The 26,406-nt window shown below is 56.3% G+C and overlaps 1 protein-coding gene across 1 annotated transcript; it reads left to right on the top strand.

The window, feature by feature from the left end:
* The first annotated feature begins 14 nt into the window (after positions 1 to 14).
* STARD3 (StAR related lipid transfer domain containing 3) lies at positions 15 to 26,406 on the top strand. Its single transcript, XM_064733689.1, has 15 exons — positions 15 to 125; positions 8,445 to 8,677; positions 12,630 to 12,707; positions 12,896 to 12,973; positions 13,064 to 13,117; positions 13,211 to 13,328; positions 14,258 to 14,353; positions 16,097 to 16,152; positions 16,802 to 16,894; positions 18,026 to 18,088; positions 19,042 to 19,137; positions 20,640 to 20,719; positions 21,039 to 21,143; positions 22,244 to 22,337; positions 25,091 to 26,406. The coding sequence occupies exons 2-15, from the start codon at positions 8,465 to 8,467 to the stop codon at positions 25,193 to 25,195; spliced, it is 1,329 nt and encodes a 442-aa protein (XP_064589759.1). The 5' UTR covers positions 15 to 125; positions 8,445 to 8,464; the 3' UTR covers positions 25,196 to 26,406.

Genomic DNA, 26,406 nt, shown 5'->3' with positions numbered 1-26,406 from the left:
CCCACGGCCGGCAATGGTCGCTGCCGGCGCAGCCTCACTCTGGAGTTTCCCTTCCGGGGTCAGAGGTGGCGGCGGGCCCGGAAGCGGCGGCCGGCGGGACCCGGACCCGGCACCGGCACCGGGAGGTACCAAGGGAGGGACACACGGGGGGGGACACACGGGGACAATTCGCGGCGGGCTCCGCTCCATTCCTGGCCCTGTCGGTGCCGGGCTCCGCTGGCGCAGCCTCGGTGCCGCTCCCGGTAGCGGAGCCGCCGGTGGGAGCGGGACGGGACGGGGCTGGCATGGCGAGTCCCGGCCTCACGCCCGGTTACCGGCACCGGGCCCCACGGCTTGGGGAGGCCTCGGGCAGCCGCTGGGGTCCCGACACCGGTCCCGTTATTCTCCGCTCCACGGGGTCCCGGCAGCCCCGGGAGAGAGACCCCGAGCGGGGCTGGGTCGGTGCGGGGTCCCGGGGCTGGGTCGGTGCGGGGCTCCCGGGGCTGGGTCGGTGCGAGGGTCTCGGGGCTGGGTCGGTGCGGGGTCGGGGCTGGGTCGGTGCGAGGGTCTCGGGCTCTTCCCGCGGCTCCGGGCAGGTGGAGGAAGCGCCGGGACCGCCCCGGGACGGTTTGGATACCCAGCCCCGCATCCCGACCCAAACCCGCCCCAAATCCGGACCCACATCCCAGCCCCACATCCCGACCAAAATCCTGACCCAAACCCAACCCAAATCCAGCCCAAATCCGGACCCACATCCCAGCCCCACATCGTGACCGAAATCCTGACCCAAGTTCAACCCCAAATCCAGCCCAAATCCCAACCAAAATCCTGACCCCAATCCAGCCCCACATCGTGACTGAAATCCTGACCCACATCCAACCCCAATCCAACCCCAATCCAGCCCCACATCCCAACCAAAATTCCAACCCAAATCCAACCCCACATCCAGCCCCAATGCCGCCCCACATCCCGACCCAAATCCCAGCCCAAGTCCAGCCCAAATCCCAACCAAAATCCTGACCCAAATCCAGCCCCAAACCCATCCCAAATCGAGTCTCACATCCCGACCCAAATCCAGCCCCACATCTTCACCCAAATGCAGCCCAAATCCAACCCCAAACCCAGCCCAAATCCTGGCTGAAATCCTGACCTAAATCCAACCCCAATCCCGTTGTGAACGCTCTCCCAACCCCCAGAACTGGGGGCTCCCGGCCCTGAAACCCCCAAATGTTGGGCTGGGCTGGGCTGTGCCTCCTGCTGCCTTTGGGGCGTCGTGAGGGGAGCCCCAAATGTCACCCCAGAGCTTTTAGGGGAAATAGGGGATCCCACAGCTGGCTCTGGGGCAAAGCTGCTTTTCCTGAGGTTCCCTGCAGTGCCTGGGGGGAACAGATTCCTGAGGGGTCTTGGTGTCCTTCTGGGAGTCTTGGTGTCCTTCTGGGGTGTCTTGGTGTCCTCCTGGAGGGAACAGGTTCCTGAGGGTCTCAATGTCCTTCTGGGGTCCCAGTGTCCTCTCAGGGGTCCTGGTGCCCTCTCAGGGGTCTCTTGATGTCCTTCTGGGGGGAACAGATTCCTGGGGGGAGGGGTCTCAGTGTCCTCCTGAGGTCCTGGTGTCCCCCCAGGGTCTCAGTGTCCTCTTGGGGGTCTCAGTGTCCTTCTGGGGGTCTCGGTGTCCTTCTGGGGGTCTTGGTGTCCTCCTGGGGGTCTCAGTGTCCTCCTGGGGGTCTCAGTGTCCTCCTGGGGTCTCAGTGTCCTCTTGGGGGTCTCAGTGTCCTCCTGGAGGTCTCGGTGTCCTTCTGGAGGTCTTGGTGTCCTTCTGGGGTGTCTTGGTGTCCTCCTGGAGGGAACAGGTTCCTGAGGGTCTCAGTGTCCTCTTGGGGGTCCTGGTGTCCTCCTGGGGGTCTCAGTGTCCTCCTGGGGCTCTCTTGGTGTCCTCCTGGGGGGAACAGGTTCCTGAGGGTCTCAGTGTCTACTTGGAGGGTCTCAGTGTCCTCTCAGGGGTCCTGGTGCCCTCTCAGGGGTCTCTTGATGTCCTTCTGGGGGGAACAGATTCCTGGGGGTCTCAGTGTCCCCCCAGGGTCTTATTGTCCTCCCAGGGGTCTCGGTGTCCTCCCAGAGGTCTCATTGTCCTCCTGGGGGTCTCTTGGTGTCCTCCTGGGGGGAACAGGTTCCTGAGGGTCTCAGTGTCCTCTTGGGGGTCCCTCAGTGTCCTCCTGAGGTCTTGGTGTATCCCCAGGGTCTCATTATCCTCCTGGGGGTCTCTTGGTGTCCTCCTAGGGGGAACAGGTTCCTGGGGGTCTCAGTGTCCTCCTGAGGTCCTGGTGTCCCCCCAGGGTCTCAGTGTCCTTTTGGGGGTCCCTCAGTGTCCTCCTGGGGCTCTCTTGGTGTTCTCCTGGAGGGAACAGGTTCCTGGGGGTCTCAGTGTCCCCATGTCCCCACTTTGTCCTGAACCAACCCTTCCCCCATGCTTTGCCCCAGTTTATTTTTTGGTTTCAGTTTCGGTATCTGGGTTAAAATTGCCATTTTTTTTTGGTGTTTTCCAGGGGCTCAGACACCCCAGGGGGGTCCCCATCCCTCTGCTCCTCCAGCTCGGGGGTTTTGGGGTCCCCCTGGGGGTGTCCCCAGCAGAGGGGACAGCAGGAGCTGTCACATGAGCGGGGGGAAGCGAGGAAGGAGAAGTGGAGTCACGGGGTGGGAAAAGCTCAGAGGGAGCTGGCTCATTAACGAGGGGCTCAGGGAGGGCTGGCACAGGGATTGGGGTGACAGGGCTGGCACGTGCCTTGGCACTGCCACCGGGGGTGTTTTGGTGGCCAGTGTGCTGCTGGAACCGGGCTGGCGGGGTTTTGGGGTGCTGGCACTGGGTTTAGGGTGGTGGCACTGAGTTGTGGTGGCACTGGGCTGATGATGGATGTGGGTGGCTGATGATGGTTTTGGGGTGCTGGCACTGGATTGATGATGGTTTAGGGTAGTGGCACTGGGATGGTGGGTTTTTGGGGTGCTGGCACTGGGTTTAGGGTGGTGGCACTGAGCTATGGTGGCACTGGGCTGATGGGGTTTTGGGGTGGTGGCACTGAGCTGTGGTGGCGTTGTGATGATGGTGGCACTGGGCTGACAGTTTTGGGGTGCTGGCACTGGATTGATGATGGTTTAGGGTGGTGGCACTGGGCTAACGGGGTTTTGGGGTGCTGGCACTGGGTTTAGGGTGGTGGCACTGAGCTGTGGTGGCACTGGGCTGATGATGGACGTGGTTTTGGGGTGCTGGCACTGGATTGGTGATGGTTTAGGGTGGTGGCACTGAGCTATGGTGGCACTGGGCTGTGGTGGCATTGTGCTGATGGAGTTTTGGGGTGCTGGCAATGGCTGACAGGGTTTTGGGGTGCTGGCACTGGATTGGTGATGGTTTAGGGTGGTGGCACTGGGATGATGGGGTTTTGGGGTTGTGGGACTGGATTCATGGTGGTTTAGGGTGGTGGCACTGGGCTGTGGTGGCACTGTGCTGATGGAGTTTTGGGGTGGTGGCACTGGGCTGATGAGGTTTTGAGGTGATGCACTGGGCTGGCAGGGTTTTGGGGTGCTGGCACTGGATTGGTGATGGTTTGGGCTGGTGGCACTGAGCTGTGTTGGCACTAGACTGATGATGGACCTGGTTTTGGGGTGCTGGCACTGGATTAATGGTGATTTAGGGTGGTGGCACTGAGCTGTGGTGGCACTGGGCTGATGATGGATGTGGTTTTGGGGTGCTGGCACTGGATTGGTGATGGTTTAGGGTGGTGGCACTGAGCTGATGGGGTTTTGGAGTGGTGGCACTGGCTTAATGGTGGTGGCACTGAGCTATGGTGGCACTGGGCTGTGGTGGCACAGGGCTGGCAGTTTCGGGGTGCTGGCACTGGATTGGTGATGGTTTAGGGTAGTGGCACTGGGATGATGGGGTTTTGGGGTGCTGGCACTGGATTAATGGTGGTTTAGGGTGGTGGCACTGAGCTGTGGTGGCACTGGGCTGATGAAGTTTTGAGGTGGTGGCACTGGGCTGATGAAGTTTTGAGGTGGTGGCACTGGGCTGACAGGGTTTTGGGATGGTGGCACTGGATTGGTGATGGTTTAGGATGGTGGCACTGGGGTGATGATGGCTCAGGGCTGCTGGTGGCACTGGGCTGTCACCTGTGGTGTCCACTGGGTGTGATCTGTCACCCAAAATGTCCCCTTGGGCTGTGATCTGTCTCTTGGGGTGTCCCCAGGCTGTGATTTGTCACTCAAGGTGTCCCCCCAGGCTGTATCTGCCTCACACAATGTCCCCCAGGCTGTGATTTGTCACTTGGGGTGTCCCCTTGGGCTGTGATCTGTCACCCATGGTGTCCCCAGGGCTGTGATCTGTCACTTGGGGTGTCCCCAGGGCTGTGTCTGTCACCCATGGTGTCCCCCAGGGCTGTGATTTCTCACTTGGGGTGTCCCCAGGCTGTGATCTGTCACTCGGGGTGTCCCCCCAGGCTGTATCTGCCTCACAAAATGTCCCCTGGGGTATGATCTGTCACTCGAGGTGTCCCCAGGGCTGTGATTTGTCACTCGGGGTGTCCCCCAGGCTGTGATTTGTCACTCAGGGTGTCCCCAGGGCTGTGATCTATCTCACACAATGTCCCCAGGGCTGTGTCTGTCACCCATGGTGCCCCCCAGCAGTGTTTGGGATGCACTCCTGGGATCACTCAGGCTGGAAAAGCCCTCCAGGATCCCCAGCCCTGCCATGGCTGAAGGTCTGTCACTCACAGCCGTGTCACCCCTGTCCCCAAGCGCCACCTCCACACCATTTCTGACAACGCCTGCAGAGCCCCCATTGTCCTTCCAGTGGATGAACCCCCCTGGTGCCCACCCTGCCCCTCTCCTGGCACAGCTTGGGGCTTTTCCCTCCCCTCCCATCCCTCATTCCTGGGGAGCAGAGCCTGGCATGTGGAGGATGCTGGAATGCATAATGGAGCAGAGCTCAATAATTCATGTGTCACCCAGGAACAGGCACGTTCCCTCACACCCAGCCCCTGCTCTGAGCTCTCAGCAGCTCCACTGAACAGGGAGGTTTGTCTGGGATTCACACATTCCTGTTTTTCCTCATAATTCAGATTTTTTTCCCTCAGGAATTGGATGGTTTGGGAGCGTCCCAAACAGCCCGAACCCCCTTGGCAAGGCTGGGGTTGGTGATGAGCTGCACCAGCGTGCTCTGGTGTGGTGTCCCCATGTCCTGCCGTGTCCCAGCACCTCACTGTGACCCCTCCTGGCATCCCTGGAGTGATGATGCCTTTAAAATCACTCTCCGGGTGATTTTAAAGCGCTCTGAAAGTCGGGGCGGGGCTGCCTAAGTGCAAAGCGCTGTAGGAGGGGAGGAGGAGGCGGCGGCGGCCCCGGCCAGGGGGGATCCATTATTTATCCCTCACAGATGTCCCCAACTTTTGTCACTTCCAGCCAGGCCCGGCGCAGGGAGTGCCTGATCCGAAGTGACAAGGATTCCACTCCTTCCCGAGCTCCTCGGAGAGGGAACAACCGGGATTTGACAGGAGTCCAGCTTTGTTCCCTTCCCAGCCCCAGCACAACGCAAAAACCGCTGGCTCGGGGATCCAAACTGGCCCAAACTGGGCTGTGCTCAGCTCCTGCAGGTGCTCCTGGCTGGCTGCACATCCCGTGGGATTTACACTCCCCACAGATCTGGGCACAGCCTTGTGACATTTTTCCTTTTTCCATGGGCTCTGCAGCCTGCTGGGTGTCACCAGTGGGATTTTAAATCTCACTGGTTTAAACCTCACTGCTTTTAAACCTCACTGCTTTAAACCTCACTGCTTTCAAATCTCACTGGTTTAAACCTCACTGCTTTTAAACCTCACTGCTTTTAAACCTCACTGGTTTAAACCTCACTGTTTTCAAATCTCACTGGTTTAAACCTCACTGCTTTCAAACCTCGCTGCTTTCAAATCTCACTGGTTTAAACCTCCCTGGTTTAAACCTCACTGCTTTCTAATCTCACTGGTTTAAACCTCACTGCTTTCAAACCTCACTGCTTTCAAACCTCACTGCTTTCAAACCTCACTGGTTTAAACCTCACTGCTTTCTAATCTCACTGCTTTCAAACCTCACTGCTTTCAAACCTCCCTGATTCTTCCCAGCAGGCCCAGAACTGCCAAGAGCAATCCAGGGGGATTTTTTTTAGCAACATCCTTGAGCAGGGAAGGAGTTTGTGGCCGTGGGTGACTTGGAGGTGACAGATCCCTGGCCCGACCTGTTCTGTGTTTGTGTCCCCAGCCTGTCACCCTCCCTTCCCACAGGGGCCTCCTTGTGCTGCGCTGACGGAGAGGAAAAATCCCAGCACAATGGTTGGCAGGGCTGCAGGAAAACAGCGCCGGCCTTCCAACACCTGACCCGTGCTGGGATCGTGTGCCCGGCACTGCCAGGCGGGGCTGGGCACGGGACAGCTCCTCCCCAACACGGGGCAGCTCCTCCTTCCTGCAGCCTCCTGCTCCTGGGAGATGGAGCAGCTCCTTCCCTAACGCTGGGACACAGAGCAGCTCCTTCCCTGCTGCCCTCCTGCCCCTGAGACACTGAGCAGATCCTTCCCTACCCCTGGAACATGGAGCAGCTCCTTCCCTCCTCCTGGGACACAGAGCAGCTCCTTCCCTGCCCCTGGAACATGGAGCAGATCCTTTCCTGCAGCCTCCCTGGTGCTGGAACATGGAGCAGCTCCTTCCCCGTCCCTGGAAGAGGGAGCAGCTCCTTCGCTGCTCTTGGGAGATTGAGCAGCTCCTTCTTTGCTGCCCTCCTGCTCCTGGGACACTGAGCAGCTCCTTCCCTGCTCCTGGAACATGGAGCACCTCCTTCCCTGCTGCCCTTCTGCCCCTGGGACATGGAGCATCTTCTTCCCTAACACTGGGACACGAGGCAGCTCCTTTTCTATCCCTAGGACATGGAGCAGCTCCTTTCCTGCCCCTGGAACACAGAGCTGCTCCTTCCCTGCTGCCCTTCTGCCCCTGGGACATGGAGCAGCTTCTTCCCTAACACTGGGACAGGGGGCAGCTCCTTTTCTGTCCCTTGGAGATGGAGCAGCTCCTTCCCTGCCCCTGGAACACAGAGCTGCTCCTTCCCTGCTGCTCTTCTGCCCCTGGAACATGGAGCAGCTCCTTCCCTGCTCCTGGGAGATGGAGCAGCTCCTTCTTTGCTGCCCTCCTGCCTCTGAGACACTGAGCAGCTCCTTCCCTGCCCCTGGAACATGGAGCAGCTTCTTCCCTCCTTCCCTGCAGCCTCTCTCCCCCTGGAGCACAGAGCAGCTCCTTCCCTGCCCCTGGAACATGGAGCAGCTCCTTCCCTGCTCCTTGGAGATGGAGCAGCTCCTTCCCCGCTCCTTGGAGATGGAGCAGCTCCTTCTCTCACACTGGGACACAGAGCAGCTCCTTCCCTGCTGCTCTGCCTGGCCCATCAGCCCCAGGGCTCTTTCCTGGCTGTGCAGGCTGGGATCTGTTCCCATGGGATGCCCAACTCCTGAGCTTTGCCTTCCCTGCAGAGGGAAGGGTGGGATGGATGGCTCCATGATTTCAGGGAGTGCTCCCAACACATCCTCAGACCCTTTTTCCTGTGTCCACAGTGTCTCCATGGGGTTTGAGGCCCCTTTTTCTTCCTCCACACCATTTTTGTGGAGTTTAGGGCCCCTTTTTCTTCCTCCACAACATTTTCATGGAGTTTGCAGCTCCTTTCTTGTATCCAGAGTGTTTCCATGGGGTTTGGGATCCCTTTTTCATCTTCCACAACATTTTCATGGGGTTTGGGTTCCCTTTTTCTTCTTCCACAACATTTTCATGGGGTTTGCAGCTCCTTTCCTGTGTCCACAGTGTCTCCATGAGGTTTGAGGCCCCTTTTTCTTCCTCCACACCATTTTTGTGGAGTTTAGGGCCCCTTTTTCTTCTTCCACACCATTTTCATGGGGTTTGGGTTCCCTTTTTCTTCTTCCACACCATTTTCATGGGGTTTGCAGCTCCTTTCCTGTGTCTCCATGGGGTTTGAAGCCCGTTTTTCTTCTTCCACCCCATTTTCATGGAGTTTGCAGCTCCTTTCTTGTGTCCACAGTGTCTCCAATGGGGTTTGATCCCTTTTTCTTCTTCCACACCATTTTCATGAGGTTTGCAGCTCCTTTCCATGCTGCCTTTGTATCTCCATGGGCTTTGCAGCCCCTTTTCCTACTACCATGGCATTAAAGCATGGAAATACATATTCTTTGATAGAAATTAATATTAAATCTCATCCATTCCCACCCCTACCATGGCAGGGGGACACTTTCCACTATCCCAGCTTGCTCCAAGCTCCATCCAACCTGGCCTTGGGCACTTCCATGGATCTAGGGACGGTCACAGCTGCTCTGCTCACCCCGTGCCAGGGGTGATTTCTCTGATTTCCTGGGATTCTCAGGACAGGAGCAGGCTGTGACAAGCCCTCGGTGTGTCCTGCAGGTGGCCCATGTCCCCGGAGGATGAGCAAGCCCCCGGAGCTGCAGCACGACCTGGAACGAAGCCTCCCCGCCATCGCCTCCATCAGCTCCTCCCTCTCGCAGAGCCAGGGCTTTTCGCCTTATTTCCTCTCCCCGGAGAAGAGAAAAGCCATCTCGGATGTGAGGAGAACCTTCTGCCTCTTCGTCACCTTCGACCTGCTCTTCATCTCCCTGCTGTGGATCATCGAGCTCAATGTGAGTCGGAGGAAGCAAAGCCGGGAATCTTTGCCCTTTTTAAACTCGGTTCCCTGCGTTAATTGCTCTGTTCCAGCACTCCTGGGACAGATCTTTGTTTGCTGTTCCCAGCGCTGGCCAAGGAGCCGCTGTTCTTTAATATCAACTAAAGTCCAGCTCGTTTCCTGCCCCGGGGCTGCCCAGGGTTGTTAACACCTCCCTTTGTTGGGCTGTAACAGGATCCAGGGCCTCTGGAATCACCAAATTCCTCTCCTGCTCCCCTGGGTTCGCTGCTGCAGTGTTGTCAGAGGAGCAGGGGAGGATCCTCCAGGGGCTTTGATCCCAAAATTCTGCTGCTAATCTCAGCTTTGGGAAGCTGGAGGTGCTGCTCCACCTCCCAAGGGACTGTTGAGGGGGCTGTGAGTGGTTTGCTTCTCTCCAAAGCAGCTCACAGGCTGCTCTGTTTGCTCTGTGTTGCAATAACAGGGCAAACCCAGTTTATTTACCTCAGTCCCACCAAGTCCAAATCCCTCCCTGGGCTATATTTTGTTTTGATTTCTCCCTGAACCGGCCCTGGCTGGTTTCAGGTACTCCATGTCCTCCCCTGGAACACAGAGATGAACAGATAGAAAGAACCCCCTTGAGCTCTAGGGCTGCATTTTATCAGCACCGCATCCTGCTGCAGCTCTTATCTCTCTGCCCTCCTTATCTCTGCCTGTCTGCACTCAACACACTGCCCGGACCCTGCTCAGAGCCCCCCTGCTCCCCACCCCTTTTAGGAAAAACCATTTCCCAGCCAGCATTCCAGCCGTGCCGATGGTGTCCTGCCCGCCCCCTTTGGACCGCAGCCCCCTGCCCTTGTCCCGTTCCTGTCCCCGGGAGCTGCTGCAATTCCAGATTGCAGCCCCCAGGAGATAATCCTGGCTCGGTCACCAGGGTGATGCTGAGCGTGGGTGCTGCAGGTAGCCATTAATGAGTGACTAAGTGCTGATATTTGGGCCCCTGAGCTGAAATGCTGCATATTTAAATCCATTAGAGCAGCTTTGATATCATGACTAATGCCTTTTTTTTTCTTTTCTTTTTTTTTTTTTTGTTCCTTTTTATTATATTCTACCGTTTCCTTTCGCTGGGAGATAAGCCCAGCAATTTGCCCCTCGTTAAAAGCAAACTGTAATTGTGCAGGCTGGGTGCTCTGAGATGCCTCAGGTGCTTCATCTGCCTGTGTTTGAGCTGAAAACACCCCTCAAAGTGCTTCATCCTTCCTGCAGCATCCTGTGGAGTCAGGATGTGGGGATGAGGCTCTTGGTGGTCACTCAGCAAAAGCACAGCCCAGCTTCACCCCCCTCTTTTTGCCCCTTTGTTCTATATTTATATTTAGAAATATATTTATAATTTCTATTTTATAATTTCTATTTTATATTTTCTATTTCATATTTTCTATTTATATTTATATCTTTATATTATTAGTTATATTTATAGGTATATATTATATTTATAGGTATATATTAGATATATATATTCGGTATATATTAGGTGTATATATAGGTATATATAGGTGCATATATGTATTATGTATATTATATATTATTATATATTATTATATATTATATTATATTATATTATATTATATTATATCTATATTATATTATATTTATTTATTTCTATTTTGCCCCTTTGTTTTATAATTATATATCCCAGACTGGGAGGGATCCCTTCCCAATCCCAGTGTTGAAGGGATTGGCACCACCAGTTTATTCCTCACAGCTCATCCACCAGAAACACCCCCAAAAATCCTCACCCAAAGCTTTCCCTTCCTTCCTGCAGCATCCCATGGAGCCCCAGAGAGGGGGAAGGAGGATTTTGGTGGCCACTCAGCCAAAACACAAAAACCCCCCAAAAATCTCCATCATACCCAAAGCCCCCGTTCCCCTGTGCCACAGCAGTCATCCCATAATTAACCCCCCAGAGGAGGGGCAAAGTGCGATTGGATGGCCCACTCAAGCTCCAAAACACACAAATTTTTCCTTCCTCCTGCAGCATCCCATGGAGCCCCAGAGAGGGGGAAGAGGATTTTGGGGCCACTAAGCAAAACACCCACAAATATTTTCCTTCCTCTCTGCAGCATCCCATGGAGCCCCAGAGAGGGGAAAGGAGGATTTTGGTGGCCACTCAGCCAAAACACCCCCCAAAAATCCTCACCCAAAGCTTTCCCTTCCTCCCTGCAGCATCCCATGGAGCCTCAGAAGGGGAAAGGAGGATTTTGGTGGCCACTCAGCCAAGCTGCCCCAAGTCCTGTGGCCACAGCCCAGCTTCTCCCCCCTGTTTTTGCCTCTCTGCCCCTGGGTTTGAAGCCCTGACCCACAGGGATCCTTTCCCAGTGCTGCCCTTGGAGTGCCAGGCCAGCCTGGCTTGCCAAGGACTGGCCCCAGCTCCAGCAGCTGCTGCCTCTGCCAGCTCCCAGCCAGCTGGGCTCCATCCAGGGCCATAGCCTAAAGGTGAAGCATTTGTTCCAGTTACCTGAGCCCTGCACTTCCTCCCAGACAGCCATTCCAGCCTCCCAGGATTTATGGTGGCCACAGGAGCGGGGCTGTCAGACCCTGCGTTATCTCAGGATGAGTTTTTTCCACACTCCTGGCAATCCCAGGGTGGTTTTGCCTCTTGCAGCCTGGGCTGTGCATCCTCCTCTTCTCTCTCTTCCCTTTTTCCAGCATGTTTGATCCTGCTGTTTCCTTTCTTCCCTCAGATTTCCTGGAGCACTGCTGTGAGCTGTGGGAAGGCAGTTGGAGGGAGAAGGGACCCCTCAGTGCTTTGCTCTTTAAATCCCCCCCAGCTCCTCACAGACCCTGGCAGCCCCCACAGGAAGATGTTCAGTGTGTTAGTGAAGGTTCCTGAGGAACATTTTTCCTGTGGTTTTCCATTTTTTTTTTTCCATTTTTTCTCCCATTCCTCTGGAATCTGGATGAGGTGGGCAGGGACTGGTGGCATTGGCTGTGCTGAGCCAAGGATTTGGGTGTTGGAAATCCTCACTTAAAGGGGTTTAATGTCCCTCCTGCACCACCTAAAGGTGTTCAGTGTCCCACCTAAAGGTGTTCAATGTCCCTCCTGTCCCACCTAAAGGTGTTCAATGTCCCTCCTAAAGGTGTTCAATGTCCCTCCTGCCTTTCTAAAGGTGTTCAGTGTCCCACCTAAAGGTGTTCAATGTCCCTCCTGCCCTTCTAAAGGTGTTCAATGTCCCTCCTGTCCCACCTAAAGGTGTTCAATGTCCCTCCTAAAGGTGTTCAATGTCCCTCCTGCACCACCTAAAGGTGTTCAATGTCCCACCTAAAGGTGTTCTGTGTCCCTCCTGTCCCACCTAAAGGTGTTCAATGTCCCTCCTGTCCCACCTAAAGGTGTTCAGTGTCCCACCTAAACGTGTTCAATGTCCCTCCTGTCCCACCTAAAGGTGTTCAATGTCCTTCCTGCTCTTCTAAAGGTGTTCAATGTCCCTCCTGTCCCACCTAAAGGTGTTCAATGTCCCTCCTAAAGGTGTTCAATGTCCCACCTAAAGGTGTTTAATGTCCCTCCTAAACGTGTTCAATGTCCCTCCTGCACCACCTAAAGGTGTTCAATGTCCTTCCTGCTCTTCTAAAGGTGTTCTGTGTCCCTCCTGTCCCACCTAAAGGTGTTCAATGTCCCTCCTGTCCCACCTAAAGGTGTTCAATGTCCCTCCTAAAGGTGTTCAGTGTCCCTCCTGCCCTATCTAAAGGTATTTAATGTCCCTCCTGCCCCACTCACGCTCCTGGGTGTGAATCCCAGGGCTCAATCCAGGCAGGAAATGTGCCATGGGATCCTCCCTGGTGCTGTGCTGCCAGAGGAGCCCACACTGGATCTGTGGGACCATTTCTATTCCCTGACCTGGCCATAACCCCGAGCACTGCTCAGCTCCTTCTCCCATCAGTTTCTTACCAGCTTCCTGCTTCCTTGTCTCCCTCAGACCAAGGTGGGCATCAAGGAGAACCTGAAGGATGAAATCATCAACTACAAATTCAAGACTTCATTCTTTGATATCTTTGTGAGTATCTCAGCCTCCTGCAGAGCTCAGTGGGGCCGGGAGGCTCTGGCCTCTCCCTTGCCCACCTCAGTGAGTGGCGCAGCTTTGACCCAGAGGTTGGCACCTGTCCCTGTGTCCCTGCCCTGCCAGCAGCTGGCAGAGGGCCAGGGGCAGTGCTGACTGGTGTTGCTGGGTGTTTGTTGTTGCAGCTCTTGGCTCTGTTTCGGTTTCTGGTGCTGCTCCTGGGCTACGCCGTGCTGCGCCTGCGCCACTGGTGGGTCATCGCGGTAAGGAGCCAGCCCAGCCTCTCCCCTGGGGCTTCTCCCTCTCCTCCTTGGCTTCTCAGGCATCTGAGCTCTGTCCACTTTCATTTTCAGGTCACCACACTGGTGTCCAGTGCCTTCCTGATTGTCAAGGTCATCCTCTCCGAGGTTGGTTTCCCTGAAAGTCGCGTTGTGATTTCTCAGTGATGTTTTATTCCCTGTTTGGGTCATTCCCTGGGGTTTTCTGTTCTTTCCACACAGCTTCTGACCAAAGGGGCTTTTGGGTATTTACTTCCCATTGTCTCATTTGTCATTGCTTGGCTGGAGACCTGGTTCCTGGATTTTAAAGTCCTAACTCAGGAAGCAGAAGAGGAACGATGTGAGTATTTTTGCTCCTCTCTGGGAAGAGTTGGACAAATCCAACCAGGCCTGTTCTGGCAGCACCTTGATCTGACATTTCTGGGAAAGGCTGGCAGGGATGGGAAGTGCCTGACTCAGATCTGTTATGGTCAACAAGTCCCTTCAGGGGTAGAAAATACCAGATTATAAAAAGCATCTTTTAATTGAGGGGAGAAAAATGTGCCAGATTTCCCAATGGCTGAATCCTGCAGCCAGACGTGCTGGAGAAAAAGTGTTTGGAAACAGGGAGGCAAATGCCAGGCAGAGTGTTGGATTCCCTGTCCCTGATATCTGTGTTTGGATCTGGCTGGAGCCCTTTCCAGAGGGGCTGCTGGAGTCCCAGACACATTCTGTGGCACGGGGTGAATGATGGGGTGTGAAATTCTGTGGTCTCTGAGGTCACACCGAGCAGAGATTGGGGCTGACCTCATGCTTCACACATCACCCTGTGGCTTCCAGGGTCCTTCTAGGGAGCTTTGTCCCTCTCCCAGGAGTCACTGGCTGGGAAGTGACACCAAACTTGAGAGGGACAACATTTGTCAGGCTGGGCTCAATCAGAAATGCTCTGACTGGAAAGCACCAGAGGATGTTTGGGTCTTGCAAGGAGGCTTTAAATTGAAAAATGATCAAGTGTTTAATGCCTCTATTGGATTAGGCTCAGGTTCCAAATTGCTTCCAGGGGAAGCTCTTATTTAATTAGATGCTTAATCGCCTTTGGATTATTTGACAGGCAGAAGAGCCCATTGATCTCCGGGGCAGATAAAACATCTCAGACAAAAGCTGAGGCAAACAGGAGCTGAGGCTGGCTGCTGTCAGTGGCAAAAGACATGGCAAAAACAAGAGGGTGTTTTGGCAGGGCTGGGGTCCCACAGCCTGCCAGGGGTTAAATCCCTGTGCTCCCATCCCCAGGGTTCCTGGCAGCCCAGGCTGCAGCCTCGAGGCCTCTGCTGTACCCCAGAGCCCTCTCCGAGGGACAGTTCTACTCCCCACCCGAGTCCTTTGCAGGTAAGGTCACCTGTGCCATCACCTCACTTCCCAAGCTCATCCCAGCGTGGAATTCCTCACCTCCATCATCTCTGTCCAGAGCTCTGCCTCGTTATCCCAGCCTTGGCAGAGCCTGACACTGAAAAACAGGGTCCCCTCTCAGTGCCTGCACCTGGGCAGGGGTGGCACTGCCACACTCTCCACGTGGCACCTTCATATTGGTGCCAGCCTGGGCTTGGGATTAAATGCTCTGAGCTGTGTGCTTGGAAATGCTGCCCTGGGGTGGGGATCAGGGCTGGTGGCACTGGAGAGCTCCTGGCGTGGCAGGGGGACATCTCAGTGGGATTGTCCTGCTGTGCCTGACACCTGGGATGAGCTCAGCCCTCTGGAATAGCTGTCCCAGTGTAGCTGATACCCAGGATGAGCCCAGCTCTCTGGAATAGCTGTCCCAGTGTAGCTGATACCCAGGATGAGCTCAGCCCTCTGGAATAACTGTCCCAGTGTAGCTGATACCCAGGATGAGCCCAGCTCTCTGGAATAGCTGTCCCAGTGTAGCTGACCCCTGGGATGAGCTCAGCCTTCTGGAACACTTTTCCTGGTGTAAATGACACCCAGGATGAGCTCAGCCCTCTGGAACATTTTTATTTTTCCCAGTGTTGCTGACACCCAGGATGAGCCCAGCTCTCCAGAGCAGTTGTCCCAGTGTAGCTGACACAGGGATGAACTCAGCCCTCTGGAATACTTTTTTTGGTGTAGCTGACACTCAGGACAAGCTCAGCCCTTTTGAATAGTTGTCCCAGTGTAGCTGACACCCAGAGTGAGCTCAGCCCTCTGGAACACTGTTCCTGGTACAGCTGACACCCAGAGTGAGCTGAGCCCTCTGGAACACTGTTCCAGGTACAGCTGACACCTGGGATGAGCTCAGCCCTCTGGAACACTGTTCTTGATACAGCTGACACCCAGAATGAGCTCAGCCCTCTAAAACCAGTGTAGCTGACCCCCAGGATGAGCTCAGCCCTCTAAAACCAGTGTAGCTGACACACAGGACAAACTCAGCCCTCTGGAGCAGTTGTCCCAATGTAGCTGACCCCTAGGATGAGCTCAGTCCTCTGGAACACTGTTCCTGGTACAGCTGACACCCAGAGTGAGCTCAGCCCTCTGGAACACTGTTCCTGGTACAGCTGACACCCAGAGTGAGCTCAGCCCTCTGGAACACTGTTCCTGGTACAGCTGACACCTGGGATGAGCTCAGCCCTCTGGAACACTGTTCCTGGTACAGCTGACACCCAGAGTGAGCTCAGCCCTCTGGAACACTGTTACAGGTACAGCTGACACCCAGGGTGAGCTCAGCCCTGTAAAACCAGTGTAGCTGACACACAGGACAAACTCAGCCCTCTGGAACACTGTTCCAGGTACAGCTGACACCCAGGATGAGCTCAGCCCTCTGGAACACTGTTCCAGGTACAGCTGACACCCAGAATGAGCTCAGACCTCTGGAACACTGTTCCAGGTACAGCTGACACCCAGAATGAGCTCAGCCCTCTAAAACCAGTAGCTGACACCCAGGACAAGCTCAGCCCTCTGGAGCAGTTGTCCCAATGTAGCTGACACCCAGGATGAGCTCAGCCCTCTGCAGAGCCAAGCAGGGAGATGGAATCATCCTCACTGAGAGCCCTTCCTGCTGGATGAGGGATCACCAAAAGGAAGGGAGGTGGTACCTGTGGGGTGTTGATTAACTCTGAGTTAATTGGTGCTTCCCCTTAGGCTCAGACAACGAGTCTGATGAGGAAGGTGTGGGGAGGAAGGCCTTGACAACTCAGGTAAACAGGGCCTGGCCCTGCCCTCAGCTCCAGCTGATCTGGGGCTCCCCAGTCAGGTTTTGCTGCTCCCCCATTCAAACCCTTCAGCTCTGGGGACTCTGGCTGAGCCCTCTCTGTGCCACCACCCAGGAGGGGTCATCTGAGCCCCCCAGCTTTGTCCCCCTTCCCCAGAGCTGTGTGCTCTCCCTGCAGCATCCCACAGGGATCTGTCTGTCCCTTTCCCTTCTCCCTCCCTCCCTGATCCTTTGGTCACATTCTGGGATGGGCATCACCTCACCTGTCCCCTTGGCTTGAGGTGTTGCCCCAAAACCTGGCTGGGCACAAGTTTTGTGCCCTTTTCCAAGAGATCCTGCTCCTGTTGTGGCTCTCCAGGAAGGAAGCTGCACATCCCAGAGCCCTTTTCCTGCTGGAAACCTTCCTGTAAGGCAGGAGCCATCGGGAGCAGCTGGTGTGTGGATCCCAGCCAGGGCGGGGAGCGTGACTTGGAGCTCCAAAATGAGGCCTCTGTGACCCAAATTAAGAGATTTCTGATCCCCTTTCCCTCTGCCAGCCCTGGGAGGGGGGAGCAGCCTCACACACACACACTCCTCAAGCTTCCTGCACGCCCAGCTAATGAAATCTAAAGGTAAAATCCTCTTTTTTTCCTCAGGAAAAGGAGTATGTCCGACAAGGCAAAGAGGCCATGGAGGTTGTGGACCAAATCCTCGCTCAGGAGGAGAACTGGAAGTTTGAGAAAAACAATGCAAGTGTGGTTTTTTTTTTTCCCTCCCCAGCTGGCAGAGGGCATGGATGGCTTAGCAAAAACCAGGACAAACGAGGCTTTGGAAACCTCCTTGTGCCATGAAAAATTAACAAGCGTTACAATTACCTGATTGAATTAGGAATCTATTCCAGTTCAGTTAAATGTAAAATCCCCCTCTTATTTAATTAGACCTTTAATTGCCTTGCAGTTTGACAGGAGAGGGCCTTTCCCTCCTCCCTCTGTCCAGAGGGTGGGCAGGGGTGGCCAGGTCACCTTTGGGATGCAGAGCAGGGCAATGTTGGTCCTACAGCTCAAATCCTGCCCTTGCTTCATGGCCAGGTGCCTTTGAGCCTGCTGGGGGCCCAAACTGGAATCTTTTGAGCCTGCTGGGGGCCCAAACTGGAGATTTGGCCCATGTGGGGCTCTCCAAAGCCACTGGTGTTCACCTTCCCCTCACCTGGAACCTGCAGTGTAAATTTGGGATGTGGCTCTGCCAACTCCAGACTTTTCTGGGGTGCACAGAGCTCTTTTTTCTCCCTGAAGAGTGGAGAGAAAGAGGAAGGGTTTGCCCCCCAAACCCAACCTTGTTTCACAAAGTTCAGAGACAACTGGGGGGTGTGAATCCTGCAAACTGCTGTCTCATCTGCTGTTTCAAATTCCCCTGTCAAGTGATCCTTTGTCTGATGCCAAACTAGCTGGGCAGATTGTTTTCTTTTTCCAAAGGGGGATGGATTTAAATAGACTAATCAGAGTTTAACACAGGGCTAACGATGAAAGGTTTTCATCTGCCCAGCCCCTCCAGGGAGGCTCCTCTCAGCCATAGGTAACACCAGCAGCTCTGGCAGCAAAACCCCCTTTTTGCACCCCAGTGCTGCTACAAAGAGAATGTGACCTTGACGTGGGGTTTGCAGCCTGGCACGGGGTGGATTCTTTTTCTGTCTCATCCCTGCTGCCTCTCTGGATATTGTTTTGTTGATGGAAATTTAGGCACGGCCAAGTGAAATGTGCCCGGGGTGGTTTCTGTGCTGCTTGGTGTGGGGAGCAGGGGGTGACAGGAGCCTCAAACTTCACCCTAAACAGACACAATCCCTTTTTACTGATAAAACCACAACTTTCTCATCTCTTGCACAGGACTTTGGTGATGTTGTTTACACTTTTGAAATCCCTTTCCACGGCAAGACCTTTATTTTAAAGGTAAGAACATCCTCGGGCCCATTCCTTGCTGTCTTTGGCACGGGGGGAGAGGCACAGCTCAGCTTTCAGCACAGCTCAGGCTGCAGAACACGCTCCCTGTGCTTGAGACAGATGAACAACACTGGGGAATCTCTCCAGGAAAACCCCTTGGCCAGCAGACAAACTCCCCAGTAAATATCCAAGGCCCCAGACTGCACTGGTAGAATCGGGAGCAGGTGACTGCAAGACTCGCTTCCAACCTCAGCATCTCGGACTAATCTGACCAAGGAGGCTAATTGGAACTAATTGCCAGCAAGGCCAGGGCTGAGTGTGCCTCTGCTGCTGCCTGGCACCGGGCAGAGCAGCTCAGAAGTGCCTTGCTCTGTGCCCTCTCCCAGGCTGGAGTGCCTTGGCTGGGAACCACGTTTTAATGAAGCGTCGGTGCTGCCGTGGCTTTTCTTTGTTCCAGTGCATATGTTGCCTCGCTGGCAGGAGCTGCCAGTGGAGCAGCTCTGTGCTCACCAGCAAAAGCTGGATGGTCCCACTTTGCTGCATGAACTGTTTGCCTCTGAAGATCCCCTGCTCCCGTGGGGGTTGGGGGGGAATGGAATGGATGCTGTGCGTGCTGGAGCTTGGAATGGCTCGGGGGAAAAAAAACCAAAACAGTCAAAAATGCAACTTTACGAAGCAATGGGGAGCTGATGAGGATGGGAGACAGGCAGAGAGACAGGCAGAGCTCAGTGACTGCCAAATCCTGAGGTCTGTGTGTCCTCTCTGACCTCACGTGTGCTCCCCTGGGAGCTCTGGGACAGAGAGGTGACAGCCATGGCTTTGCATGCAGGGGAGCCAGGCTGCCCTCACCCCTCCCCTCACCTGCATTCCCACTTGTCCTTTGTGTTTTACCCTGTTTTCCTTAAAAATAACCCCCCAAGGGGAGCAGAGGGGCTGGCTGACTGCTCTGGCTGTGTCCTCAGGCTTTCCTGCAGTGCTCCCCTGAAATGGTTTACCAGGAGGTGATTCTGCAGCCCGAGAAGATGATCCTGTGGAACAGAACAGTGGCAGCTTGCCAGGTGAGCGTGCTGGACAAAGATGGCTTAATCACAGGAGCTCCTTGGAGCGTTGAGAGCTGGAGCTTCCCCTTCCAGCACAGGCTGCTGGCAGGGCTGGAGCCGAGCTGGATCCCAGGCACCGAGGCGTTAAATCTGCGCCGCTCATCCGTGCGCTCCAGCCGGCTGCACGCCTGGGCCCGGCCAAGAGCCCGAGAGGTGGGCAGGGACAGGGGCCAGGGCTGAGCCAGACCTGCTGGGGAAGGGTCTGAGCCTTGTGGAAGGAGCTGGAGGTGACACCTGTGCCCCCCAAAAACTCAGGAGATGAACCCACGCACAAAACACTCATTGCCCTCTGCCCCAAAAGATCGGTGCTTGGAGGCACAATCTGAGCAAATCTCCCTTCTTTTGAGAGAGGTGGGCAGGGACAGGGGCTCGGGCTGAGCCAGACCTGCTGTGGAGGGTGTAAACCTCATGGAGAGGAGCTGGAGGTGACCCCTGTGCCCCCCAAAAACTCAGGAGATGAACCCATGCACCCACAGCTCAGCCCAAAAGATCGGTGCTGATTTAGGGCTGTATCCTCTTGGTGTGCAGGCTTGGAGGTACAATCTGAGCAAATCTCCCTTCTTTTGAGAGAGGTGGGCAGGGATGGGGGCCAGGGCTGAGCCAGACCTGCTGGGGAAGGGTCTGAGCCTTGTGGAAGGAGCTGGAGGTGACACCTGTGCCCCCCAAAAACTCAGGAGATGAACCCACGCACAAACCGCTCATTGCCCTCTGCCCCGAAAGATCGGTGCTTGGAGGCACAATGTGAGCAAATCTCCCTTCTTTTGAGAGAGGTGGGCAGGGACAGGGGCCAGGGCTGAGCCAGACCTGCTGAGGGGGGATTGTGTAAACCTCATGGAGAGGAGCTGGAGGTGACCCCTGTGCCCCCCAAAAACTCAGGAGATGAACCCATGCACCCACAGCTCAGCCCAAAAGATCGGTGCTGATTTAGGGCTGTATCCCCTTGGTGTGCAGGCTTGGAGGCACAATCTGAGCAAATCTCCCTTCTTTTGAGAGAGGTGGGCAGGGACAGGGTCCCAGGCTGAGCCAGACCTGCTGAGGGGGGAGGTCTGAGCCTTGTGGAGAGGAGCTGGAGGTGACCCCTGTGCCCCCCAAAACTCAGGAGATGAACCCGCACACAAACCGCTTGTTGCTCTGGTCCAAAAGATTGGTGCTGATTTAGGGGAGGGGCTGTGGCCTCTTGGTGTGCAGGCTTGGAGGCACAATCTGAGCAAATCTCCCTTCTTTTGAGAGAGGTGAGCAGGGACAGAGGCCCAGGCTGAGCCAGACCTGCTGGGGGTCCTTGTGGAGTGGAACTCAGGAGATGAATCCACGCATGCACCACTCGTCGCCTTCTGCCCCTAAAGATCCAATCCTAGTGCTGATTTATGGCAGGGGCTGTATCCTCTTGGTGTGCAGGCTTGGAGGCACAATCTCAGCAAAATCTCCCTTCTTTTCATTTGTTTCCCCTGCCCTTTCTCCAGATCTTGCAGCGGGTTGAGGACAACACGATCGTCTCGTACGACGTGGCGGCCGGAGCTGCTGGCGGGGTGGTGTCCCCAAGGTCAGTTCATCCCACACTGCCCCTAAACACCCCCCAAACCACGGGGAGACCCCTCTGGGAATGCTCTGAGCTGCTGGATCACCGTGGTAGGGCTGGTTGGCCGTGCAGGTAACGCTCCCAAGGGTGGACAGCCCCTGAAATTTCCTCCTGGCAGCATTTTCAAAGCTGCAAACCTCACTCAGTCAGGCTCCCAGATATCTTGGCTGTGCCTCCCTGTGTTGACACAGCCCTGCCACAGCCTCTCCCAGCAGCCCAAAGAGAGGGATCTGCCCCCACCCTCCACATCCCTGGTGTGTTTTTGAGGCCTTTCTTTGCTCAGGGATTTCGTGAACGTGCGTCGGATCGAGAGGAGGAGGGACAGGTACGTGTCCTCAGGGATGTCGACCACGCACAGCCTGAAGCCTCCGCTCTCCAAGTACGTCAGGTGAGAGGCAGGTGCTGCTTTTTCAGCTGGGATCACGCATTCCTCCAGAGCTCCAAGCTTCGCTGCAAGCCCTGCTGCCTTGCTGGCAGGATTTGCAGGAAGCTGAGCTATTTGTGAAGCCTGAACCTCGCTTCCCTTGTTCGTCTCCCTTTGTTTGAGAAACTCTCTGTGCTGTCAGCGCTGCTGGGGCGTTTCCCAGCTCAGGGGAGTGGAGGTGCTGACCAGTAACAAACTCTCTCCCAGTCCCACATCCTGTTTATGTAACACTTAATTCCCAAACAGGATTTTCTGAGGGGCAGTAAACAGCTGGATGTGGCTCTGAGCCTCTCACATGCCTTTTGCTCCTCATAAACTGAATTTGAGGCATTGAGGGATGAAAGGAGGATGGAGCAGCTCCCAAAATCTCAGCAGGGCTTTGGTCTCTCCCCCTCCAAAGGGAAAGGCTGGTGATGGATCCCAGCAGGGTCAGGCTCATCAGACAAGGACTCCTTGTTCCTGCCAGGGCCCAGCTGTGCTGCTGCACACTCTGACTTCGGTTTTCTCAATAATCTGGTTAAAGTAATTGACATTTTATCTCAGAGCTGTTGGAGCTGCCTGAGTCTATTTAGGAACTGGGGGACTTCAGGGCCTGGAAAAATCCTTTAAGGAAGGCACACAGCAAAAATAGAGTGTTCTGAAGAGGGAAGGGAAATCTGTATTTGGGCTGCGTGTGCACAGCTCCCGTCTCAGAGACAGATCAGATGGTGCTGAGAAAGATCTGGGGGCTGGAGTGACAAGAGCTGAGCCTGTCCTGAGCACACAGAGCTTCTTGGGACCTCTTGGGAAAGCTTCCCATGAGGAGCAGCTGGCACAGTGCAGAGGCAGAGCTGCTGCTCCACCAGCAGCCCTGGCACGGGCACTGCCAAGGCACCTGTGGGAAAGCTGCCCTGCCGTGCTGGCTCGTGCACCTGGAGCCAAGGCACACACCTTCCCAGGCTCCCAGCATCTGCTCCTGCCCCTCTGGGCTCTGGGTTTTGCTGCCAGGCTCAGCTCCATGTGGTGCATCCACAGAGAATGCCAGGCAGAATTCCAGCCCGACCCTCTCGGCTTTTCCTGCACAGGGGTGAGAATGGACCTGGAGGATTCATCGTGCTGAAATGTCCCAGCAATGCCAAGGTCTGCACCTTCATCTGGATTCTCAACACGGATCTGAAGGTAAAAGGCAGTTCCTGGGTGAGGCAGCTGAGCCCCATCCCCAGCACAGCCCAAGGCTCTGCTCCAGCATCCCAGCAGCCACACAAGGGGCCCCTGAAGGGACTCAGGTTTGGCAAGTGAGGGGTTAAACTCCTCCAAAATCTCCCTCCTTTCCCTCAGTGAGACTTTGGGAAGCTCTTCCTTATTTCAGGTCTCTCTCAGGGGTTTCAGTTCTGAGTGCAGGATGGGGTGAGAGGAGTTTTTAATCCTCCTTGCTGACCAAACCCACTTTGAGTCAACTTTTGTGCCGGAGGGCAATTCCCTGCTCCAGAACCCCCAAAATCCTCCCTCACCGTGGGGAAAACGAGCTGCCCCAGCTCCGGAGCTATTTGTGGAGCTGCCTGTCCTTGCCGGTGTCACGGAGGGACCGGGACAGGGCGGGAACGGGAACGGGAGCTGAGCTGGCTCCGTTCCTTCCTCCGCCGAGGGTTGGCGTGGTAACAGCGCTGCCGCAGCAGCACAAAGGCTCCATTCATTCATCCATCCATCCATCCATCCCTCGGCTGTGCTGCAGCGCTGCTGCCCCCTCCTCTCCCCTCCCCTCCCCTCCCACGGCCCCTTCCCCTCCCCCTGAGCGCAGCCAAACGCTTCGGGAAAAGGTTTGGGAAGCTCCAAGAGCAGATCGTGCCCACCCTGTTGTGCCCAGGGGTGTTTTCCTCCCCTGGATCCGGTGCCCAGCACGGTTTTGGGGCAGGGGGATGGATAACAAACCCCCCCGTGATGGGGTTGGGGATGAAAAGAGTTTCCTTGTCCTTGTGCTTGTGCCGGCACCGCCTCCGCCGTGGAAGGAATGCCGAGCTATTAATAACCCCCAAGTGCTCCCAGCGCCTTCCCCAGGGGCTCTGCCAGCCCTGCCAGACCCCTGGGCAGCTCCTGGCTCTTCCCTTCGGCCCTGGGCGAGTATTTATAGCCCGTGGTTCATCCCTTCCTGCTCCTCGGGGGTGGGAGCATCCTACACGTGTGTGTTTGTGTGTGTGAAATGGACCCTGGGACAGCGGCCTCGCACTTTCCCTGCCCCTGATCCGAGGGAAAACCTGCTCCAGAGGGAAAACTCCCCCTCCAGAGGGAAAACTCCCCTCCAGGAAAAGATCTGGGGTGCTGGAGCACCCCAATCCCATGTCCTGTGCCTGCCTGACCCTCGGGATCGTTCTCCACTCATCCCTCCCTGCCCCTGGAGCATTCCCAGCCCTGCCTCAGCTCCCTCCTCCCCTCCAGAGCCAAGGATTATTATTTTTATTATTTTTTTCGTGGATCTCCCACCTCGGAGCCGAGGCCGAGGCGGAGGGGGGTGAGTCGTGCAGGGCTTTTTTAGAGGAATCCCAGCGCGTTGCTGCAGTTCCTCCCCCGGATGGGATGGGATGGGATGGGAGCTGCAGCTCCGCCCAGCGGTGCCTCTGCAGCCCTGGGGTGGGACAGGATGGGGTGGGAAGGGATGGGGGCAGCCCCAACCCTCATTCGTGGCTGCTGCATCCCTGTATCCTGGGATGGGAAAAGATGGGGTGGGAAGTGAGTGATGGGATGGGGGCAGAGCCCAATCCCAACCTTCATTCATGGCTCCTGGATCTCTCTGGGGTGGGACAGAATGGGGTAGGAAGGGATAGGGGCAGCCCCAGTCCTCATTTGTGGCTCCTGCATCCCTGGATCCTTCTAGGGTGGGGTGGGATGGGGGCAGATCCCAGTCCCAACCCTCATTTGTGGCTCCTGCATCCCTGGATCCTTCTGGGATGGGAAAAGATGGGGTGGGAAGTGATGGGATGAGGGAAGAGCCCAATCCCAACCTTCATTCATGGCTCCTGCATCCCTCTGGGTTGGGATGGGCAGGATGGGATAGAGGCAGTCCCAACCCTAATTCGTGGCTCCTGCATCCCTGGAATAGGATGGGATGGGACAGGATGGGGTGAGATGGGGGCAGAGCCCAATCCCAACCCTCATTCATGGCTCCTGCATCCCTGGATCCCTCTAGGGTGGGGTGGGATGGGGGCAGATCCCAGTACCAACCTTCATTTGTGGCTCCTGCACCCCTGGATCCTTCTAGGATGGGACAAGATGGGGTGGGAAGGGATGGGATGGGGTTTAGTGGGGGATAGAACCCAGCCCCAACCCTCATTCATGGCTGCTGCATCCCTGGATCCTTCTGGGATGGGAACAGATGGGGTGGGAAGTGATGGGATGAGGGCAGAGCCCAATCCCAACCCTAATTCGTGGCTTCTGCATCCCTGGATCCCTCTAGGGTGGGGTGGGATGGGGGCAGATCCCAGTACCAACCCTCATTCATGGCTCCTGCACCCCTGGATCCTTCTGGGATGGGAAAAGATGGGGTGGGAAGTGATGGGATGGGGGCAGAGCCCAGTCCCAATATTCATTCATGGCTCCTGCACCCCTGGCTCCCTCTGGGGAGGGGTGGGATGGGGTTTATTGGGGGATAGAGCCCAGTCCTAACCCTCATTCATGGCTCCTGCACCCCTGGAACAGGATGGGATGATGGGACAGGGGACATCCCCCAGCCCAGCCCTCACCTCTGCCCCTGGAGCCCCCCAGGCCAGGCTGGGTGCAGCCCCCAGCCCCAAACCCTGGAACACCCTGGAGCAGGATGGCACCAACCCCCAGCGCTCATCCATGGCTCTGTGTCCCTGCAGCCCCCTAGGGTGAGATGGGGACAATCCCCAGCTCCAAATGGTCCCTCAGGGCCTCGTGTCCCTGTCCTGTGTCCCCAGGGTCGCCTGCCCAGGTACCTGATCCACCAGAGCCTGGCTGCCACCATGTTCGAGTTCGCCTTCCACCTGCGCCAGCGCGTGGCCGAGCTCTGCTCCAAGCCCTGAGAACCTTCCAGAACCTTCTCTGCTCTCTGGGCCGAGCTCTGCCCAAGCCCTGAGGACATTCTGGCCCTCTCTGGCCATGGGGACAGGAGCCTGCACCCCCCCAGGCAAGGAGGGGTCCCCTCAATACCAGCCAGGGGGGCTCAGCCTCTCCTCCCACCAATGCTCAGGTGGGCTTGGACCCGACTGTTCTGTGCCAAATCCCTGCCCTGGGGGCTGGGCAGGGCCCCCCCTCCCCAAAATCAGGTTGGGGGCTCAGCTGGCACCCCCAGATTGGTGTGAGTGGTACCCCCAGATTGGTGTCACTGAGATCCCCAGATTGCTGTCAGTGGCACCCCCAGATTGGTGTCACTGGCACCCCCAGATCGCTGTCAGTGGCACCCCCAGATTGGTGTCACTTGCACACCAAGATTGCTGTGACTGGCACCCCAGATTGGTGTCAGTGGCACCCTAGATCGCTGTCAGTGGCACCCCCAGATCGCTGTCAGTGGCACCCCCAGGTTGGTGCGACTGGCACCCCCAGGTTGGTGTTGCTGAGATCCCCAGATTGGTGTCATTGGCACCCCCAGATTGCTGTCAGTGGCACCCCCAGATTGGTGTCAGTGGCACCCCCAGATCGCTGTCAGTGGCACCCCCAGATCGCTGTGACTGTCACCCCCAGGTTGGTGTCACTGGCACCCCCAGATTGGTGTCAGTGGCACCCCCAGATCGCTGTCAGTGGCACCCCCATTTTGCTGTCCCTGCTCCCCAATTCCCTGAGGAAGAGGGGGCAGAGGAGGTGCCCATGTCCCAGCTGAGCCCTCAGCGCCTCAAGGCACAATTTGTGACACCCCCAAACCCCCCTGGCTCCGGCTGAGCCCCCTCATTCCTTCCTTCCTTCCCTCCTTCCTTCTTTCCCCAAGCTGCAGCTCCGGGCGGAGCCAGCGCGGGATTTGCCTTAAGCAGAGACTTTGCTCCATTTTGGGGGTGCAGGGGGGGGGTTTGGGGGTGGGGGGGGTGCGGGGGCGGCTGCAGCTCCTCCCCTACCTGTGAGCTCCGTGTGAGCTCCGTGTGCTGCTCTAAAAACAGCAGCAGCAGCAGTGTGGGGGCTGCAATGGGGATGGGGGGCACCCACAGCCCCCCCCCAGGGCTCTCTGTGCCCCCCCTGGGGGTCTGGGGGGGTCCGGACCCCCCAAAATTTGTGGGGGATGAATTAAAGCCTTGCACTGTTTGCA

The sequence above is a fragment of the Zonotrichia leucophrys genome, chromosome 27 (genome assembly GCF_028769735.1).
Source record: "Zonotrichia leucophrys gambelii isolate GWCS_2022_RI chromosome 27, RI_Zleu_2.0, whole genome shotgun sequence".
In the NCBI taxonomy this organism is placed as follows: domain Eukaryota; kingdom Metazoa; phylum Chordata; class Aves; order Passeriformes; family Passerellidae; genus Zonotrichia; species Zonotrichia leucophrys.
This window is presented reverse-complemented; position numbering and strand designations above follow the sequence as displayed.